The following is a 22192-nucleotide window of genomic DNA, read 5'->3' on the forward strand; positions in this document are numbered from 1 at the left end:
GCCTGGGGCTGGGAGTTTGGCCTAGTGGTAGAGTGCTTACCTAGCATGCATGAAGACCTGGGTTCGATACTTCGGTACCACATACATAGAATAAAAAAGCTGGAAGTGGTGCTGTGGCTCAAGTGGTAGAGCTCTAGCCTTGAGAAAGTCCAAAGACAGTGCTCAGGCCCTGAGTAAAAGTCCCAGGACTGAAAAAAAGTTAGCCTGGCACCAATGCCTTACACCTATAATCCTAGCTAATCAGAAGGATGAGATGTGGAGGATTAGTATTCAAAGCAGTGGAGGTATGGCTAAGATGGTAGAATAGAAGCCTGGATAGAAAAAAGCCAAGTGAGATCAAGAGGCCCGGAGTTTAAGCCCTACTCCCAATACATGCATGCAAAGTAGTCCAGGCACCAGTAGCTCACACTTGCAATACTAGCTACTCAATGAGGCCAAGATCTGAAGAAGGAACTGGGAAGGAACTGGATTTAAAGCCAGTCAAGGTAGTAAAGTCCATGAGATTTTTACCTCCAATGAACTCTGCCCCCAGCCCACCCCTAATGCCATCCCCCGGCAAGCTGGAAATGGAGTGTGGCTCAAGTAGTTGAGCACTGTCCTTCAGTGAAAAAGCTAAAGGACATTGCCCAGGTCCTGAGTTCAACCAATATTGGCATGCATAAATAAAATGAATGACAACTTGGAGGCTTGGATCAAGTGATAGAATATCAGCTGTGTAAACCAGCCAAATAATCCCAAGACATCAAGTTCAAATCCTTGTACCAGAAAAAGAAAGACTTAGTATTCGAGGCTGGGGAATGTGGCCCAGTGGTAGAGCTCTCATCTAGCATGTATGTCTGAGGCCCTGCCTTCTACTACCCGCACAGCCAAGTGAACTTTCTTTCAAGACTAACATTACCATTTAGTGCTCCAGCTATTTACAGCTTGCCTATCTTCAGTACAGGTACTTAATTCTGTTCCTCAGCTTCTCTAAACAGGAAATGGGAACACACAGCAGTGCTCCAAACGAACATTCCTCAGGGACATAAATCAGGTGAGGCAATCAATGGCAGCAGCTTCACTGATGTCTTGTAGGCCCTTAAAAGGTCTGATTGCTTGTGCTTGCTGGTGGTTTTTTTCCAAGCTCTCTATTTAAATCACCTTATCTATCTTTCAGAAATCTGTTTCTTCCAGTAATTTTTAGCCTGCTTGGCTGGCATGAATCCCGTTCACTGCACAGTCAAAAATAAGGACAGGAGACTCTTTGCCAAAGTTAAAAGCGCATCAAACACGCCTAGCATTTATTTTTCTTATTCACAAACCTACAGACCCCTCAATACACCCTACTTGGGTGTAACTGGTGGGAGAGGCCGGGATGGGATGGGGAGTATCTCTTAATAACTCTGAACTGGGGTGATTCCTACAAATGGAGAATTGGATGTGTGAGGGGGGACAAGGTCGAGGGTGGTCAATAAAAAAAATCACATAAACAAATAAAGTACAATATGCTTTTGCAATCCTTCCAAGCTCCTGCCTCGTAGGAGAGAACCTATGTTTTCTTGGGTGGAGGAATTCCCCAGAAAGGCCTGTTTCTATCAATTGTTTTGTGGCACCTAGAATGGATCCCCACTTAAATTCTACCTCCCACGTTGCCACTCAAGGAAGAAGGCAGGACTTTGCCCAAGGGTGAGTCTTAAATCTCACTTGAGATCTAGGTCTGGAAAGTTAATGCCGGAAGATTTCAAAAGCTGCCCACTTCCCCAAGAGCAAGATCAACTCCGAGCCCTCCTAGGTCAGGTCAGTTTGGTCCCAGGTTAAGGCAGGGAGCTTAAATGCCACTCCTCCCTGAAGTGTGGAATGCTTTCATGGCATGTTGCTAAGGGGCAAGGAAGGGCTGAGCTTCATGTGGGTGGCCAGATCCTTGCTGATTCCCTCACACCCGAAAAACCTGTGCTGGGCTCTCCTACAGAGAAGGCATGAGGCCAGAACTGAGTTTTCAGGGGGAAGGGGTGAGGATCACTCCTGCTTCTTTGCCTGGGTATGGGTGGTAGGGGAAAGGAGCAAGGCTTAAACCCCCAGGGGTGGGACCTCCATCAATTTATTTTTAACTCTTCTTCCAGTGCCAGGATAGGCCAGACTAGCAATTTGCACAGAAGGGATAGAGCAGCATCCTGACATCTCCTTTTCTTTTCTTTTTTTTTTTAGTATAACTTGTTAGGAGAGTCCTTAGGGTTAGAGGGGTAGGTTCTCATCTGACTTCTCCTTGTTAATTACAGGTGTTGGGGCCTGATCAATCATATCACCTCTTCCCCCAGAATTCCTGGGCAGGGCAATCTCTTGGGAAAGTGTTGGGGGAAAGGCAAGACCTCACCCTGGCTTGTCCTCAGTGCCTAGGTGGGGGTGGGAGGGTGGAGTGGGGTCCCAGGGGGAGAGGTGAGGCCTAATCAGGACTCCTCCTCCATGCTGAAGCTGCTGCGGCGGCTGCTAGCCTTGGAGACAGCCGGGGATACAGAAGAGAGCAGGGGATCAGAGGTAGCCCGCAGTGGGGACAGAGCAACTCCAGATAGTCCTCCCCCCACCCCCTCCTCCTCCTCCATCAGAATGTCCTCCAGCCCCAGGTGGAAGGGGTCTCCCAGGTCTCCCAAGTGGTCACTGGGAAAGTGCAGGTCCAGAAGAGCATCAGAAGGTGGTGCTGGGGGCTGCTGTTGGAGAGCGCTCTGGGCAGGTCCTCCACCAACATGAAATGTGGCTGCACTTGGTCTTCCCTCTTCCTCAATGTCCAGCTGCTCTGGCTTGAGGTTGTCATTAGTCGAAGTCGTGGCCAGGGAAAGCAGCCCTGGTGTGGGAGGTACTGGCAGACCATGGATCTGGGCCTGCAGTTCTAGCTCCTGCCAAAAGAATAGAGAATGAGTACAGAATTAGATGGGGTTCAAAGTCTCTCTGAGGTCAAAAAGTATACTGTGGGCCAGAAGTGTGGTAGAGTGCTTGCCTAGCATGCACAAAGCCTAGGTTCGATTCCTAGGTACCATACACATAGGAAAAAACCAGAAGTGGTGCTGTGGCTGAAGTGGTAGAATGCTAGTGTTGAGAAAGCTCAAGGACAGTGCCCAGGCCCTGAGTTTGAACCCCAGGGCTGACCAAAATAAAAAAAGGGTGTCTGGGTTCCAATTCAGCCTTAACTACTTGCTAGTTTTGGATCTTACAATCTACAGAAACACACTGTTAACACTCCCTATTTCATATGACTGCTGTGAAGATCCAATAAATTAATGGCTACAAAGTTCGTGACACAGTTTGTGGCACAAGATAAACATGCACATTGAGCTCTCCCTCTACCACTTGAGCCAGAGGACCACTTTCTGGTGGTTAATTGGACATAAACAGTCTCACGGACTTTCATTCCTGTGCTGGCTTTGAACCAATCCTCAGGTCTCAGCCTCCTGAGTAGCTAAAAGGCATAAAAACCACCAGCACCCAGCATCCCTGAGCTCTTTTGCTCAAGGTTAGCCCTCTACCACTTTGAGTCAACTTCACTTCAGGTTTTCTGGTGGTTAACTGGAGATGAGTTTCACACGTTTACTTGCCCAGGCGTTGAACTGTGATCCTTAGATCTCAGCCTCCTGAGTAGCTAGAATTACAGGTGTGAGCAACTAGCTCCTGGCTACATTCACCATCTATCTGTCTGGCTGTGTATATCAGGCTCCTGAATAGTTAATATTACAGGAATGAGCCACCAGCACCATGCTTAATGGATATTATTATTATTTTGTTGATCATGGGGCTTGAACTCTGGGCTAGAGCACTGTCCCTGAGTTCTTCAGCTCAAAGCTAGCACCACATTGAGCACAGAATCACTTCTGGTTTTCTGGTGGTTAATTGGAGATAAGTCTCAGTTTCTTGCGTGGCCTGGTTTTGAGCTGAGATCCTCAATTCTCAGCCTCTAGAGTAGCTAGGATTACTGGTATGAGCCACCGGTGCTCAGCAATATTTTTATTTTTATTTTTTTTGCCAGTCGTTGGGCTTCAACTCAGGGCCTGGACACTGTCCTTGAGCTTTCTCAATGCTAGTGCTCTATCCCTGAGCCACAGCACCACTTTTACCTTTTTCTGTGTATGCGGTACTAAGGAATCAAACCCAAGCTTCGTGCATGCTAGGTGAGCACTCTACCGCACTCCCAGTCTAATATTATTCTGATGATCATAATAATCATGAGAGTTAGGGAAAGTTGGGGATCTTTTAAATATGACAAGAAAGGAATCTCTTTGGCCTAGTCTTCCTCTACCTGCAGAAAACCAGCCCACCAGCCCTGCCATTGTCTCCTCCTTCCAGACCTGAATGCGGAGCTGCAGGCTACGGTTAGCCTGCTCCAGGGATCTCTGCCGAATCTCTAGGTCTTTAGAGCGCTGTTGCTCCTTCTGCAACTTTCGGATGTAATCTACAGAGGCCTTCAGGATGGTTCCTTTGTTCCAGCGCATCTCCCTGTGGGGCTCGAGGAAAGAAAGACTAGAAGTGCTGCACATGGAGTCTCAGATCAGCAGGTAGAGGGGAAGGGAATTGTGCCAGGTAATCCAGAACATTTGATACGAGGGTGATGTGGAGGGTGTAGGATGCTCACATGAATAAACCAAAAATCTCTGCCTGGAACGCTCCAGTAGTAGCTATCACACCATACCCTGAGCCCTGATGCCCTGACCTCTTCTGATTCCTCTCACTACAGCCACAAAGGCCTGTCAGTGCTTCTAAAACATAGAAAAGCATTCTAATCTCAGGGCCTTTGTTCCAGCTGTGCCCTGTACACAGAATCCATGCATCTTAGGCTCTTTTGCTCACTGTTCTGCAGTGCTGGGGATGGTACCCAGTGCCCTGGACATGCTAGGCAAGGGCTCTTCCACTCCAGGGAAGGGATTCCCCAAGGACGTCACAGACTTTCCTTTTTGTTTTTTGGCAGTACCAGAGTTTGAACTTGGCCTACTTCCTCAGCTTGATCTCTCTGGCTTCCACTCTAATCTCTCCAGCTACTCTTCCAGTGCACTTCTTGTTGTTTATTTTGGAGATTTCTTCCAGGGTTGTCCTTGAACTGATAAACTCCAAATCTCAACTTCCTAAGTAGCTAGGATAGCAGGAATGAGCTTCCCAGACCCAGCCCAGATTTTACTTATCACATTAATTGCCTAATTGCCTGTCTGCCTGCACCAAAACATCCATTCCAAAAGACAAAGATCTTTGTCTTTTTGTTCCCTCTGGTATCCTCAAAGTCTCCCAAAGTACCTGGCACAAAGCCAAGATGTTATTTTGTGTGTGTGTGCTGATACTGGGGTTTGAACTTAGAACCCCAAGCTCTTCCTGAGCTTCTACTTATTTATTTTTTGCCTAAGGCTGGTAATCTATCATGTAAACTACCTATGTAGTTCCAGCTTTTGGCTTGTTAATTGGAAATGAGTCTCTCAATGTTGATTACCAAGGCTTGGCTCTGAGCCTCAATCCTCAGATTTCTAGTCTCGTGAGTAGCTAAAATGACAGGCCTAGATTCAAGAAATAAGTCTTGAATAAATAAAGGAAGTACTAAATGAGTGGAAAACTAGGTAGAGATGTCCATAACCTCATGCACTTAAATTTGAAACAGGGACACAGGATCTGGAACCCTGCTCAAGCTAAATAGAGACCAAAGAACTCCTGCCAAGGCAAGAGCATCTGGTGGGCCCACCAAGGGATAACTTTTCTGGTATAGGGCACTTGCCACACCTCCCACCAGCCATGGGTTCCTAGCCAGACTCACGGGTCATTCGACTTGGGGATGAGCGTTCCCAGCTCCTTGATCCTATCGTTAATGTTGAATCGTCTCCGACGCTCAACTTTGGAGGCAGGGGGAGAGAAAGAACCATCAATAGGAGAAATGAGACACAAACTGGTGGTAGTAAGCTATTGTTGGGAGAGGATCCCCGAAGGACAAAGTAGAGACTCAAAACAAGAAGCAAAGCAGTGCTGTGGAGTACAAGAGCAAGGGCACATGCTCCCCAACTTACTTAAGTTGTGATTATCTTTCTTCTGCCGTTCCTTCAAAAGAGCCTTTGCCTCGGTTTCTGGAAAAGAGCAGGGGTGGTTAGAACCTCTGGATGCACAAAGGATGGAGCCTGTGTGAATGCAGATGTAAAGGCTGGTGGTGTACCACAGAGCCTGGACTGAGATGACTCGTGTGTGTGTGTGTGTGTGTGTGTGTGTGTGTGTGTGTGTGTGTGTGTGTGTGTGTGTGTGTGTGTGTGTGTGTGTGTGTGTGCTTATTCTAGTACTAGGGCTTGAACTCAGCCTCACACTCTCAAATTTGGCCTTTTCTGATCAAGGCTAACACTCTTAATACTTGAGCCATACCTCCACTTCTGACTTTTTGCTGGGCAACTGGAGATAAGTCTATGAAATTTATCTGCCTGGACTGGCTTCAAATTGTGACCCTAAGACCTCAGTCTTCAGAGTAGCTTAAAAGATTACCAGCATGAACCCCCAGAGCCAGCACATTGCTTTTAAAGTGACCTTTATATTTTGCTAGTCCTGGGGCTTGAACTCAGGACCTGAGCACGGTCCTTGGGTTTTCTCAAGGCTAGAACTCTGCCACTTGAGCCACAGCACCAATTCTGGCTTTTTGCTATGTATGTGGTACCAAGGAATCGAACACCGATCTTCGTCCTTGCAAGGCAAGCACTCTACCACTAGGCCAAACTCCCGGTCCCTAAAGTGACTTTTGAGATAAGGTAGGTATCAGTACATAGCTAAGGCTGGCCTTGAATTTGCAATCCTCCTGTCCTAGCCAAAGTGCTGGGATTACAGGTGTGCACTACAGCCATGTCCAAACTTTTTTTTAGGTGTAAGACAGGAAGTAAGAAGCAAAACCATGAACCATAATGGAAAAAATAAAGAGGAAACTTGTCCATTTCTTTTTGTGTGTGTGTACATGCAAGCATGCTGATACTGTGACATAGATTCGGAGCCAAGATGCTCTCCTTTGGCTTTTATTGCTCAAGGCTGATGTTCTACCACTTAAGCCAAACTGCTATATGTAGTTTTCTGTGAGTTAATTGGAAATTAGAGTCTCAAGGACTTTTCTTTCCTGGGTTGGATTCATACCCATGATTCTCAGACCTCAGTCTTCTGAGTAGCTTGGATTACAGGTGTGAGCCTCAGGTGGTACCCAGCAAATTTTCTTTTTCTATTTTATGGTGCTGGGAGTGGATCCCAGGTTCTTGTACATGCTAAGCACTTATTCTAGCACTGGGACTTACCCCAGCATCAGCTCTTTTCTGTAATGTCCAAATACCTTCCTAGATTCAGACCTGGTAGGCTTGGAATTCAGCCTAAACACTGAGTGCAGACATGGGGTAAAAAATACCTCTCCTCCACCTTCACTAAGCACTTACCAGAGATCTCCCGTTTGATGTTGGGCAGCTCAGCTGGGCAAGAGTTGCTGACAGTAATGGCTGGTGTAGCTACACTCTGATTGTTGTAGACATCCAGAAGGTTTCCTGACACAGGCAGCTGGAGATAGTAAAGACACAGAAACAATAGTTGAGAATAGGTCCCTGTCTATTCTTACAACCAGGCTTCTGACCCTCTAAACACCCAAAGATGAGGGCCTTCTACCCAAGGATTGGATGATTCCTCAGGACTCTCCTTCTTTGAGGCAATTTCACATGGCAACTCAACTGTAGTCACAGAGCAAAGCAGACCTTGTTTGCTTTGTGAGGATTGATGTGTATGTGACATGCCTTGTACCCCACCTTTAGCCCTCAAACCCTTCAGTGGCCTCTGAAGTCCCTATTCTGAATCCCAGAACAAGCTCTGAGAAGCAATGCTGGGAAAGCATCCTTCTCAGGTCTCTGTCGGCTCTGTGACATTCCAGTCCATTAGCTCCTCCCAGCACAACATTCCGATCCAATTTCTTGGAACACGCCAACCCAATCTTCTCAGACCTTGGTAAATTGTCATGGCAACATTTTATCCAAAATCTGCCCTTCTGAAGAGTTCTAACCTAATCTGTACCCTTCCGCTGTGATCAAGTTGTACTACCTTATGTATCATGGTCTCTCGTTGGCCATGTACCAAGGTCCAGACTCTACTGTCTTCCAGCACATTCTGATCTCCCAAGAGTTCTTATCCAACAGCTAGAATTTTAAATAAATATTTGCCTAGTTTGTTTCTTTTTTCCTCTTCACACTATCTTGGATATTTTCTAGTACACTACAATAGTACATGTGTACCAAGATGCACCTCTTGATAATTATGTCTCAAAATACCCTTTAATCTTCTGGATCTACCTAATATATAAGATCTTAATCTCTGGCTATGTGTAAATGAATGAAAAGCTTTTGATATGTTGGTACCACTTTTTTCTCTTGAGAGCTGATAGCAGAACCCAAAGTCTTCCAAACAGCAAATGCTACACAAGCATTTGCTAACTACATCTCTATCCCTAATCAGACCCTTTCTTTTTGCCAGTCCTGGAGCTTGAACTCAGGGCCTGGATGCTGTCCTGAGCTTCTTTTGCTTAAGACTAGCACTCTACCACTTGAGCCATAGTGCCAATTCCAGCTTTTTCTGTTTATGTGCTATGGAGGAATTGAGCCCTGGGCTTTATACATGCTAGGATGCACTCTACCAGTAAGCAAGATTCCCAGCCTGATACGTTATTGTTGTTGGACGTGGGGTTTGAACTCAGGGCCTAGGTGCTGTCTCTGAGCTTTTTCGCTCAAAGTTAGTGCTCCCATTTGCAGTGCCACTTCTGGTTTCCTGTGGTTAATTGGAGATCAAGGCTAGTACTCTACCACTTGATCCACAGTTTCTCTTCCACCTTATTGGATTATTAATTGGACAGGAGTCTCACTGATTTTTTCTGGCCATGCTAGCTTCAAATCATAGTCCTTAGACCTTAGCCTGGTGAGTAGCTAGGATTACAGGTATGAGCCACCAGCTCCCAGCCGGACACAACTATTTTTTTTTGTCAGCTGTGGGGCTTGAACTGAAGGGCCATGGTCCTATCCCTGAGCTCCTTTTGCTCAAGTCTAGCACTCTACTACTTTGAGCTACTGTGCCACTTCTGGTTTTCTCATGGTTAATTGGAAATAAGAATGTCATAGACATTCCTGCTCATACTGGCATCCAACCATGATGCTCAGCTCTCAGCCTCCTGAGCAGTTAGGATTATAGGTGTGACCCACCAGCACCTGACTTGGATACAACTTAATACATGTTTCTGTCCTCTTCTTGATAAGTGAGGGTAGGAAGGGACAAAGGTGTAGCTGCTCTTATGTTTCAAAATAAGTTATGTATCATAGCACTGAGGAATCCAGTCCAGGATTTCATGCATGCTAGGTAAGCTCTCTACCAGTAAGCCACATTCTCAGCCAACTTTGAAGCTGTGGTCCAGTGGAAGAGCATTAGCCTTGCGCAAAAGAAGCTCAGGGACACTGTTCTGAATTCAAGCACCAGAAGTGGCACACACAAAGACAGAACTTAGTCAGACAATGGTGGCTCATGCCTGTAATTCTAGTGACTTTGGAGGCTGAGATCTGAGGGTCCCAATTCGAAGCCAGCCTGGGCAGGAAAGTCCATGACACTCTTATTTCCAAATAACCAGTAAAACCTTGCGATAGAAAATTTTATATCCTGGGCTGGGAGTTTGGCCTAGTGGTAGAGTGCTTGCCTAGCATGCACGAAGACCCAGGTTCAATTCCTCGGTACCATATACATAGAAAAAAGCTGGAAATGGTGCTGAGGCTCAAGTGGTAGAGCTCTAACCTTGAGAAAGTCCAAGGACAGTGCTCAGGCCCTGAGCTCAAGCCCAGGACTGGCAAAAGAAAAAAGAAAAAAGAAAATTTTATATCCTTTCTGCAAGAAACCAGTCTCAGTCCTAACAGTTCACTCTGAGACTTGGTAGATTTCAGTTAATACAAAGCCCAACTACTTATTTTTGTTGGTAATAGGGCTTGAAATCTCACTTAGCTTTCTCAAGCCTGTTGCTCTACCACTTCAGCCACAGCTCCATTTCTGGCTTTTTGTTGGGTAACTAGAAATAAGATTCTCATAGTCTTTTCTGCCTGGGCTGGCTTTGAACTGGAATCCATAAATCTCAACCTCCTGAGAAGCTAAGAATACAAGTGTGAGCCATCAGTATGCAACTCAGTCAACTTGTTTTAACCTATAAACCTTTGAGCCTTTTGCACATTCCAAGTGTTACATGATCTGGTTATATCTTCCTGACCAGAAAAATCTCCTGGTATATTCAAATCACTACATGTTTCACACCTCTTAGTACTTCTCACAGCACAACTCAAGTGATTTAATTATCCCTATATCCTATGTACTCCCTACCCCACCCACATTAAAGCCTCCAAAAGCTACTTCTCAATGGAGTCCAACACAGATGCATACAGGCAATGGTACACTCCATTCTCAACATAAGGAGCCTCCATTTCTATCAGTACAATTCATAGCAAGGGCATCTACACAGCCAACACAGGTATAGTCTTAGCAACAGAAGGATGCCCATAGGCTGTGAGTGTGGCCTAGTGGTAAAGAAATTGCCTAGCATTCATGAAGCCTTGGATTCGATTCCTTAGTACCACATATACAGAAAAGGCTGGACGTGGTGCTATGGCTCAAGTGGTAGAGTGCTAGCCTCGAGAAAGCTCAAGGACAGTGGTCAGGGCCCGAGTTCAAGCTCAAGGACTAGCAAAAAGAAAAATAAAGATGCCCTCATTTTCAGAGAAATCTATCATCTCAGGGCCTTACCGTGCTGGGGAGCTGCAGTCCTGTAGTGCCTCCAGGGAGATAGCTGAGCATCTCGTCGTTGTAACTGGACTCTAGGCTGATGATCTCATCAATAACATCATCAATCTAATGGAAGAAATAAGTATCACACAGGGTTAGGAAAGGTTGGAGGTACAGCATAGGAGTGCTTGTCTAGCATATGTAAGGTGCTGGGTTTCATTCCCAGTACCACACAGATACACACCCATGCACAAACACACAAATCAAGCCAGGCACTAATGGCTCACATCTGTAATTCTAGCTACCCAGAAGGTTGAAATATGAGAACTGCGATTTCAAGCCAACCCATGCAGGAAAGTCCATGAGACTCCTCTCCAATTAACCACCAAAAAGCCAAAAGTAGATATGTGCCTCAAGTGGTAGAGTGCCAGCTGTGAGTAAAAAACGTTCAGGAAAAGTATCCAGATCTCGAGTTCAACCCCAGAAAAGTCACACACACACACTCAAAAAAAGAAAACCTGGAATGGAGACATGAGAAGGTTGTCTATAGCCTCTTACCTCCTTTTCAGAGCTGGACCCGATGGTGAGCAGAGCCATGGGGCTGTTGGGAGCACTGCCTGTGGGGCCAGTGGCATGGGCAGCCTCAGGAGCAGGCAATGGCTGGGCATTTGCAGGCCCTGGAGGTGGTGTGAGAGCCTGGGAAGCCAGTTTGGGCCCAAGTGTGGTGGACAGGTACTGTTTTACCTGCTGCCGGCGTGCTTGTTGCAGGTGGTAGCGCGTTGGGTTTTCCAGGTGAGTCTGCACCTGTTAGATAATGGGGCCGAGGTGGGAAGGGGAGAAGGCAGAACAGGACTCACAGAGGTAACTCTTGATCATCTGTGATCCTTAACTGATCCTTGATTCATCTGTTCGTAGGTTCACGTAGGAAAGACTGGTTCCAGAATGAGAACCCCTCAAAAATACTGGTGAATTTCTTCAACGTCCCAAACTACTTTTCTCAAAATGCCTTCACCTCTAAGATCCATCTATGGCTGATAGGATTCTAGAGTTGCCTTGTCGCAGTGCCCAAAACTCTAAGTCAGTCTGTCTGTCTGTCTGTCTGTCTGTCTGTCTGTCTGTCTGTCTGTCTCTCTCTCTCTCTCTCTCTCTCTCTCTCTCTCTCTCTCTCTCTCCTCTCTTCTCTCTCTCTCTTCTCTCTCCTCTCTCTCTCTCTCTCTCTCTCTCTCTCTCTCTGCTGGTCCTGAGACTTGAATCAGAGCATGGATGCTGTCCCAGAGCTTTTGTGCTCCATTAGTGCTCCACCTATTGAGCCACCATTCCACTTCTGGCTTTTTTGGTGATAAATTGGAGATAAGAGCCACAAGGACATTGCTGCTTGGGCTGGCTTTGAACTATGAGCCTCAGATCTTAATTTCCTGAGTAGGGAGGATTGCCGGTGTGAGCCAACAGTGCTCGCTATCTCTCTCTTTTTTAATTGTTCAGTTTTTCTTCTTTCTTTTTCTTTCTTTCTTTCTCTTTCTTTCTTTCTTTCTTTCTTTCCTTTTCTTTTCTTTTCTTTCCTTTTTTTTGTCAGGCTTGAACTTAGGGGCAAGGCACTGTCCCTGAGCTTCTTTTGCTCAAGGTTAGTGCTCTATCACTTAAGGTACAGGACCACTTCCGACTTTTTCTGTGTATGTGGTACTGAGGAATCAAATTCAGGGCTTCATGCAAGCTAGGCAAGCACTCTACCACTATGCCACATCCCCAGCCCCAGGCTGGCTTTGAACTGTGATCCTCAGATCTCAGCCTCCTGAGTAGCTAAGACTACAGGCATTTGGCTTTTTTTTTATAAAGGTGATATACAGAGGGGTTATAATTTACATAAATCCAATAACGAGAACATTTCTTTTTAGAGAATGTCACACCTTCATCTTGTCACTTTTGTTGTTGTTAGTGGTGGTGGCAGTGGTACTGGAGGTGGTGATGGGGCTTGAATTCTGGGCCTGGGCACTGTCCCTGAGCTATTCAGCTCAAGGTTAGCACTCTACTACTTTGAGCCACAGTGCCATTTCTGCTTTTCAGGTGGTTAATTGGAGATAAAAGTCTCATGGACTTCTATGCCTGTGCTGGTTTTGAACTCTGATCCTCAGATCTCAGCCTCCTGAGTTGCTAGGATTCTAGATGTGAGCCACGGGTGCCCAGCTTTAATTGTCTTTATAAAGGTGATGTACAGAGGGGTTACAGTTTATATAAGTCTGGAAACAAGTATATTTCTTTCTTTTTGGAAAATATCACCCCTTTGATCCTCTCTTTTGTTGTTGTTGTTCGTGGTGGTCATGGGGCTTGAACTCTGGGCCTGGACACTGTCCCTGAGTTCTTCAGCTCAAGACCAGCACTTTACTACTTTGAGCCACAGTGCTACTTTCTATTTTCTGGTGGTAAACTGGAGATGAGAGTCTCACATACTTTTGTGTCCTGGCTGGCTGGCTTTGAACTGTGATGTTCAGATCTCAGCCTCCTGAGTAGCTAGGATTTCAGGTGTGAGCCACTGGCACCTAGCTTTGTTTTTAGAAAAGATGATGTACAGAGGGGTTACAGTTTATGTAAGTCAGATAACATTTCTTTTTGGACAATGTCACTCCTTTGCTCGTCTGTTGGTGGTGATAGTGGTAGTGATGGGGCTTGAACTCTGGGCGTGGGTGCTGTCCCTGAGCACCTCAGATCAAGGCTAGTGCTCTACCACTTTGAGAAACAGTGCCATTTCCAGTTTTCTGGTGGTTAATTAGAGATAAGAGTCTCACAGACTTTCGTGTCCAGGATAACTTTGAACTGTGATCCTCAGATCTCAGCCTCTAGAGTTGCAAGGATAATAGGCACGAGCCACTGGCGCCCAGCTTTAATTGACTTTAGAAACTTGATGCGCAGTAAGTCAAGTAATGTATACATTTCTTTTTGGACAATGTCACTTCACTTGTCTCTGCTGGTGGTGGTGGTGGTCATGGAGCTTGAACACTGGGCCTGGGTGCCATCGCTGAGCTACTCAGCTCAAGGCTAATTCTCTACCACTTCTCATTTTCTGGTAGTTAATTGGAGATAAGATCTCATAGACTTTGTGCCCATGCTGGCTTTGAACCGCTATCCTCAGGCCTCAGCCTCCTGAGTAACTAGGATTACAGGCATGAGCCACTGGCACCCGGCAGCTGTTTCTCTTTTTTTTTTTTGCCAGTTCTGGGCTTGGGCTCAGGGCCTGAGCACTGTCCCTGGATTTTCTCAAGGCTAAGGCTCTACCACTTGAACCTCAGCACCACTTCTGGCTTTTTTCTATGTATGTGGTACTGAGGAATCAAACACGGGTCTTCGTGCATGCTAGGCAAGCACTCTACCACTAGGCCAGACTCCCGGCCCCTGTGTCTCCTTTTTTATTGTGGTACTACCACTTGAATTCAAGGCCTCACACTTGCCCTTGGCTTTTTTTTCAAGGCTGTCACTCTACCACTTGAGCCATAGCTCCACTTCTGGCTTTTTGGTGGTTAACTGGAGAAAAGAGTCTTATGAACTTTCCTGCCTAGGTTGGCTTTGAACCTAGCTCTTCAGATCTTAAGACTCCTGAGTAGCTAGGATTAAAGGCTCAAACCACCAATGTACAATTTGTCAGATTTCCATAGTTGGTGAAACTGCCTAACAGATCTATAAAGTGATATACATAGTATCCCAAGACACCTTAGCATGACCCTCCAAAGTCCAGCATGACATCCTTTGGGGCCTCCTAGAACCCCTAGCAAGTCCTAAGGAAACAAACACATGGTAGAGTTGCACAGAGTACTTAAAACACTCTCATAGGGATACCTGGAGTTACAAGGGCCTCATTCAAAAGCTACCAAGGTGCCTGCAGGCCATCAGACTTCACCTTACCTTGAGCACCTCCCTGGGCACCTGAGCAGGAGGTGGCCGGCCCAAAGTATGGCCTCCAGCAGTAATGCCAACCACGGAGATGGCAGGTGATGCAGGTGCAGGACTGGGGAAGGAAGCTGCTGCGGCTTGTTCCCGGCGTTCACGCCTCTCTTGCTCCTGTGCCTGCGCCCGCATGAGCTGCTGGCGCAGCAAGACCCTCGATGAAGAGGAGGACGACATGGTAGGGGTCCTGGAGCCCCCTGCAGAAGACGATGCAGAGAGTGTAGCTGGGGTGGCTGGGGTGGCCTGCAGTGATATTGGGAGGCTGTGGAATGGGAAATATGGGGCCACAGGTAAGCTACAGCTGTCTTCCTAAGCTTAACAGGGACACAGTATGAGGAAGGAGATTCAAATGATTTGTTCCCTGTCTTCACAACGTGGCAGGAGAGGCATTGCCACATTCAGAGGTCATAGTCTGTTTTGATATTTGGTGTTGGGCCCACATTGGGGCTTAAACTCAGAGCATACACACTATCCCTTTGCTCTCACCACTCAATGGTGTTGTAACACTTGAGGCACATCTTCACTTCTGGCTTTTTGCCAGATAATTGGTGGTGAGAATCTCCTGGATTTTCCTGCTTGGGCTGGCTTTGGACAGGAATCTTAAGTTGTTAGCCTCCTAAATAGCCAGGATTACAGGCTTGAGCTATTGGCTCCCTGTTGGTCACAGAGTCTGTTACAGAATTCTCTGGGACCAGATCTAGTCCCAGCTCTAAATGGCCATAATCTGGCAAGGAGATTTTCAGCCCTAAGTCCTAATGGAGAATCCTCAGAGTGAGGATCCTAAGTGGAGTTAGCAAAAGGCATATGAGTGTGTCTGTGTGTGCATGTGCTAGTCCTGGGGCTTGAACTCACCACTGAGGAGCTATCCCCAAGTTTCTTTTGCTCAAAGCTCACACTACCACTTGAGCCACTATTCTGCTTCTGACTCTTTTGGTAATTAATTGGAGATAAAGAGTCATGAATTTTCCTGTCCAGCCTGGGTTTGAACTGTAATCATCAGATCTCAGCCTCCTGAGTAACTAGGATTACAGGTGTGAACCAAACACCTGCTCCTGGCAAGCACAAGACATCTTTAAAGGCCAGCAGAAGTGGGAGTGGATTGTGGTTTCAGTGAACTCCTAAACCCAATTTGGGACTAGTGATGCTGTCTGAGCTAAGAGCGAAGCATCAGGTTCCAGAGGAGCCCAGGATACGGTTCTTTCAGGCCTAACTAGGCCTGTGGTGCCAGTAGCTAGTAGCTAGTCAGTCTAGAAAATCTCGGATTTCACAATCCTCTCTTCCTGCCCCTCTTCCACGTCCCCTCCCCTGTCTTAGAGCCCAGGCCGATGACTCAGCACCTTTAGACTTCCAAGCTATGGGAGTGGAAACAAGACACCAGGCAGGGGTTTCACTAAAGCAGAGGGTGGGCAAGGATTGCAGACAGTGGAGAGGGTGGGGGCTAAGGACAGAGGGCATGCCCCACCCACAGGGAGGGGCTCACATAAGCCACACCTAGTCCCTACATATTCCAGGCTTGCTGGAGAAATTGTCTATGAATAGGTGTGCAAATGCAATGGGGGAAATCAAGGCAGGTGTTTAAGGCAGGTTTGATGGAAGACTTTGGGCTTGCTCACCTCACCAGCTTTCCTGTGTGACACTTCCTTTCTGGCCCCTCATTTTACCATCTAGCAAATACAGGTCACTGAGTGTTATGGATCGGGCAGGCACGGAGGGCCTCTGCCCATCAACATGAAAATGGGGAGCAGGAGAGGAATCTGATAAATGTTACCTGGATCGGAGGGATAAGGGTTGGCTTTTGAGTTCGTAGAAGCTGTCTGGATCAAGGATGTTTTCTAATTCAATGTCAGCAACAATCCCAGATTCCGGAAGCAAAGAGTTCAGGCTGAAGGGGGCGGGGAAGAGAGGAAGGAGTAGTGGTCAATCACTGTAGAGTCCTAATGCTTCCCCTCACCAGAGAAGGGGCAGGGAATCTCTCATCCATACTTGGACATCCTGCTGGGTACTGCCTCCAGGAGTTCCCACATCTGTCCTTTCCCCCCTCCCCGTTTTCTTACTATTCAACTACCCACAATCCAAACATTAAGAGTGCCACGAGTGCCAAGATCCCAACCCCCTCACTCCAATCACAAGCAACAACCTGGGTTGAGAAGAATAGAAGATTTCGGGAGGATTCCCCCATTTTGCATACAAAGTTCCCCCAGATCCCCCCCAGGCCTCCTACTGTTTTCTTGACAGATGAAAGTGAACCCGTGTGTAAACACCAGAGCTAGTAGGGGCAGCCCTCAGGCAAATAGCCCATTGTAACCCAAACTGAGCGCATCAGAAAGAGAACTAAGGTTGGTTCACTTTTCAAAAAGAGCTACCACTTGGAAACGAGTTTTTCCCAGCTCCTGCCAGAGTTCAAGGGACATTCCCCCCCCCCACCAAAAAAAGAAAGAATAACAGAAATACAAACGCACTTCTGTCTGCAGTCTCCTGTTTCCAACAGTCTGTTCTTGCAAGAGAGAGAATTTGAGTGGATGAGTGCTTTCTACAAGTATTCTTTCTTTAGTAGGCGAACGAAACCTGCTCAGCCCTCTCCTAGTTTTTTGTTTAGATCAAAACATACAAGTCCCCAGTACCAACAGATATTGGCACAAGAACTAAGAAGCCATATATCCCCCCAGTATCAGGGGGCGGGTAGGGGATGACAATCAACTTTGAAGTGGCCAGAGTTTTACAGAGTTTAAAGTCAGAAACCTCAGGGGGAAAAAAAAAGAAAAAAGATTCGGTAATACACTATGGAAAATGACTTGTGTAACTTGTGGGCAGGGTGGGAGAAAGTAATAGTCTCCGATTTACGAATGGTAGCCCTTCTGTAAAACTTTAGTAGTAATAAAATTATTTTTAAAAAAAGATGGGTAGAGGTGTGCCCCCGTTGGTAAAATGCTAGCCAATGAGCAAAAGAATCAGGTACTGGGTTCCAGTCCTGGTCTCAGACCAAGAAAAGAAAATGAAAAAAAAAACAAAAACCAAGCAACAAACAGAAGTACAGAAGAGGGGGGCTGGGAATGTGGCTTACTGGTAGAGTGCTTGCCTAGCATGCACAAAGCTCTGAGTTCCTTTCCTCAGTACCACATACACAGAAAAAGCTGGAAGTACACTGTGGCTCAAGGGGTACCGTGGTAGCCTTGAGCAAAAGAAGCTCAGGGACAGTGCCCAGGCCTGAGTTTAAACTTCCTGATTGGCAAAACAACCGAAAAAACAAAACAAAATAAACAAAAAACAACAGGGGCCAGGAGTTTGGCCTAGTGGTAGAGTGCTTGCCTAGCATGTACAAAGATCCAGGTTTGATTCCTTGGTACCATATGTGTAGAAAAAAGCCAGAAGTGGTGCTGAGGCTCACGTGATAGAGCTCTAGCCTTGAGAAAGTCCAAGGACAGTGCTCAGGCCCTGAGCTCAAGTCCAGGACTGGAAAAAAAGAAAGAAAGAAAAGAAAACCAGCACCGAAAAAGAAAAAAAAACACAAAAAGTGGAGATGCAGTTGCATGGTAGAACACTTGGGTAGCATCCAAGACCCAGTACTGCAAAAGAGAAAAAAATCACACTGCATTAAATTGAGTTGTGCCCACTACCATGACTTGACTTGTTACAAGGAATTAGATGGCAAATCTATATACAGAAAGGCTCGTACTCAGCCCTCTCTGCTGGGCACAAAGGACCCTAGTGTTTAACCAACACTTACAAGCAAGTGCTTCAGTGTGAATCCTTGCTAAAAGGGATGATGTAGCTCAGTGGTAGAGCATTTTCCTAGCATGCTAAAGGCTCTGGGTTTCATTCCCAGTGCAGCACAGTTGAAAAAAAGATAAGAATATGCATCCTTGGCCAGGAGTTTGGCTTAGTGGTTAAAGTGCTTGCCTAGCATGCATGAAGACCCGGGTTCGATTCCTTGGTACCACATACATAGAAAAAAGCTGGAAGTGGTGCTGAGGCTCAAGTGGTAGAGCTCTAGCCTTGAGAAAGTCCAAGGACAGTGCTCAGGCCCTGAGCTCAAGCTCAGGACTGGCAAAAAAAAGAAAAGAATATGCATCCTTACTTTTTTAATTTAAAAATTGTGGGTGGCTTCATTGGCAAAAATTTCCTCTCCCCCCCCTTTCCTGGAGAATGTATCTTCCTTCCTCTCCTCACCCTCAGATGGGGCACTAAAACCACCCAGGAAGTTGGGAAGAGGAAGCTCCGGGAACGCTGTGGCTGAGCTCAGCAAAATCCTGAGAAGAGAGGTTATAAACCCCCCTCCCAGGCTCAGCCACCCATTGCACAGAAGTTGGAAGAGCTGAGTAGTAGGGTGGGTAGAGGTGTGCCCAGGGAGTACCAGAGGTCCATAGGAGGGGATGAGAGTGAAGGGTAGAGAAGCCAGACAAGAGGGACCCACCCAGGCCGGGATGGTGCAATCCGTACTCACTCCAGCTCTTAGACAGATTCAAGATTACACCCGGGAACTGAGAGAGAAAACGGGAGGGTGAAATAAAAGGAAGAGGGGTTGTGTGGGTAGGGAGTGGGCAGGGCTGACCAGGAGGCTAGGGTGAGTGGCAGCAAGAACAAGACCCTCCCCTAAGGTTCCCAAATAAGGTCTAAGGCCTCCCCCCCCCCCGGGTAAAAAGATAACAGTACTCCCATCTCCCCGAGGATCTCCCTCTCGGTCGCTCTTTCTAGTGTGGACTCCTAGAGGAAAGGCGAGCTTTTCCTCTATTCTAGGGCTCGCCCCCGGCGCGATGGGTGGGCAGCAGTGAAAGGAGTCTTCTACTGAAGTCTTGTTGCGTGTTGTTTCTCTGGCTCATTCACACACGCTCAAGGCTTGAGTGACACCTCCAAATCGCTCCGGATTCAGGTTATCCCCGACTAGCCACCAGTCCGTGCGATTCAAGTCACTAAGCTCCCAGAAACAGTACCTCGCTTGTCTCTCAGCACCATTTCTCGCACACTGAGGTAAAAATCATTGCACGGGTTCCTTAGAAGCCGTCTCACCTGAGCGTCCCCTCAAATTCATCCCCCCCTCCCCCGCCGTGTGCCCCACTCAAGGACCCCGCCAAGTTTGGCTGTCTCGCACCAGTTTTGGGATACTCCAGAATCTACCTTTTTAACCTCCCCTCAGACCTGACCCGGGCCCCCTCCGAGCGCTCCCACCCACGACTCCTTCAAGCCTCAGCCCAAGCAGGCCATAACATGATCCTTAGGTACCCCCACACACAAGACGGGCGCCCGTACATCCTTCAAGTCTAGGCCAAACAACTCCAGTCCCACTCCGGAGCACCCGGTCCCTCAGATGAGGCCCCCGGAAACCTTAGTTTTTGCTAGTCCTGGTCCCAGGCGCCCCGCACCTGAGCAGCTGGGCAGAGTCTGCCGGCCTGCGCTCCTCCAACAACACGAATACCGCTCGAGGGCCCTCCGCGCTGGCCTCTACGCCGTCCCGAGCTGGTTCGGCTGCATGAGACATGACGCCCGGCCCCGGGCGAGCCCTGCCAGGCCGGTCGGGCCTCGGCCCGGTCCCCCTAACAAAATAAGAGTCCCCCTCCCCCCATTAAGCCGCCTCCTCCACCGCTAAGCCATGGAGCTAGGTCGGCGCGGGCGGGCGGCGTCGGGGTGAAGGGATGGGCTGTGAGTCATCCCCCGCCCAGAACGGACCTACACCCCCAACCTAACCCCGGACGACCGCCCTCCTCCCCCACCTCGTCCTCTTCCCCCCCGCCCTCCTCACAGGGTTGGGGAAACTCCACAGGAAGTGACCACACCGGGGACGGACAGCTCATCGGGCCACGCCTCTAGAGAAACGACCTATCGCTGAGGAGAAATTTGCGGGCCCTCCCTCAACCACGCCCTCAAACTATAGTGAACCCTACATTCGGCCCTCCTCTATTCAAAGAAGTGCCCACCTAAGCCTTACCCTCAGCGGTAGAGACAAATAGGCAAAGGGTAGTTTGGTTGAGTCACGCCTTCAATGTTTGAGTCTCCTCCTGAGCCACACCCCCTCTCTTCACGTTTTCCCTCAGCAAGCTAATATCAAGCCGCTCCCGGAGAATGTTGCGCATGTGCACTAAGGATCAGTCGGCGAGCAGCCGGCAAGCGTTTGGTTGAGGAACAGCGCCCCCTCTCGGGTCATAGAAGAAACATCGACGTCCAAGACCGTGCTCCAGCCGAAGTTGTACCTGAGGAACCTGTAACTGCACTCCCTAGAGGTGCAAACCTGCGCTTTCCGTTCGCGCGCTCTAGCCGCCAAGCTTGGTTTCCGGAACGAACCCAGGCTGTTGTATCTCACTTAAAGTAGTTGGTACTGTGGTCGTTGACCAGTGCAATAAATAGATGAGTAATAAATCTTTGACCAATGCAGAGTGAGTGAACAGACGGAAATTCCATCGGATTAATTCTTCGGTGAATGACTTCTGGAATCACAATGAACTGGGATCGAATTAGAGTAAGGTACCTCCTCTGTCTAAACCTCCACTTTCCTAGCCTTTCAAATGGCCTCATAATAACCTGTCTCACATAGTTGTAATGAGGATTGTGAAAAGTACTAGTAAGTTGTTTCTCATAGTGTAAACTCTCTAAAAGTCACTTGACCCATTTACTCACTGATTCAACATTTATTGGGCCACCTCTATGTTATATGTATATATATATATATAATGAATGATATCATATATATATACATATATATATATATATATATATATATATATCAATACTTTTCAGTGCTTGCAAAGCACCCAGCACCCTTCTTCCAAAATCCCTGGGACCAATCATCAATTGGACAACCAGAAACTTTGTTGGGAATGCATTTTATTTCTTTTATTTTTTTCTTGTACTGGTCCTGGGGCTTAAATCATGTGCTATGGTTCAGCTTTTTATTTATATTTTTTTTACTTAAGGTTAGTGCTCTACCACTTGAGCCACAATTCTACTTCTAGTATTTTTTTGCTAATTGAAGATAGGCTTATGTATTTCTTATCCCTGGGATGGTTTCAAAGTGCAACCCTCAGATCTCAGCCTCCTTGGTACCTAGGATACTAAGTGGTAGTGTGAGCCACCTGTATCTGACCCACTTTTTTGGCTCTATCCTTAACCCTCTTTATGCTTAAGGCTAGTGCTCTACCACTTGAACCACACTGTTACTCTGGCCACTTCTAAATAGTTTATCAGAGACAAGATTCTCACAAACTTCCTTGCCTGAACTGGCTTTGAACTGCTATCGTCAGATCTCAGCCTCCTGAGTAGCTAGGATTACAGGTGTGAGCCACCAGTGCCTGGATGGACCCACTTTCTGACACTGGCATTCTATTTCTCATGTCTGTCATTTAATTTAGCAAACATGCACATACTGTTATAGACTGAGGGATCCTTATAAATAATAAAGATACAGTGCTTCCCCAAATTCATCTTTCAAAAATCAGTGCATTGGGCTGGGGATTGTGGCCTAGTGGTAGAGTGCTTGCCTAATATGCATGAAGCACTGGATTCCATTCCTTTTTGGGGGGGAGGGTCATGGGGATTG

The 22192-nt window shown here is 47.2% G+C and overlaps 1 protein-coding gene across 3 annotated transcripts; it reads right to left on the reverse strand.

The window, feature by feature from the left end:
* Positions 1-1242: 1242 nt before the first annotated feature.
* Tfe3 (transcription factor binding to IGHM enhancer 3) lies at positions 1243-20662 on the reverse strand. 3 transcript variants are annotated; one of them, XM_090326656.1, is made up of 10 exons: positions 20588-20662; positions 16436-16549; positions 14626-14864; positions 11293-11538; positions 10756-10860; positions 7386-7503; positions 6003-6059; positions 5756-5831; positions 4311-4458; positions 1243-2867 (listed from the first exon to the last, which is right to left on the reverse strand). In XM_090326656.1, the coding sequence occupies exons 3-10, from the start codon at positions 14842-14844 to the stop codon at positions 2424-2426; spliced, it is 1413 nt and encodes a 470-aa protein (XP_090182782.1). In that variant the 5' UTR covers positions 14845-14864; positions 16436-16549; positions 20588-20662; the 3' UTR covers positions 1243-2423. The 3 variants fall into 3 exon arrangements, with proteins under 3 accessions (XP_090182782.1, XP_090182783.1, XP_090182781.1); XM_090326657.1 differs by having other exon boundaries at positions 14626-14910; XM_090326655.1 differs by lacking the exon at positions 20588-20662 and adding an exon at positions 20025-20311 and having other exon boundaries at positions 14626-14929.
* Between the last annotated feature and the right edge of the window lie 1530 nt (positions 20663-22192).

Source organism: Megascapheus bottae, chromosome X (assembly GCF_031878675.1).
Source record: "Megascapheus bottae isolate mThoBot1 chromosome X, mThoBot2.hap1, whole genome shotgun sequence".
Lineage (NCBI taxonomy): Eukaryota > Metazoa > Chordata > Mammalia > Rodentia > Geomyidae > Megascapheus > Megascapheus bottae.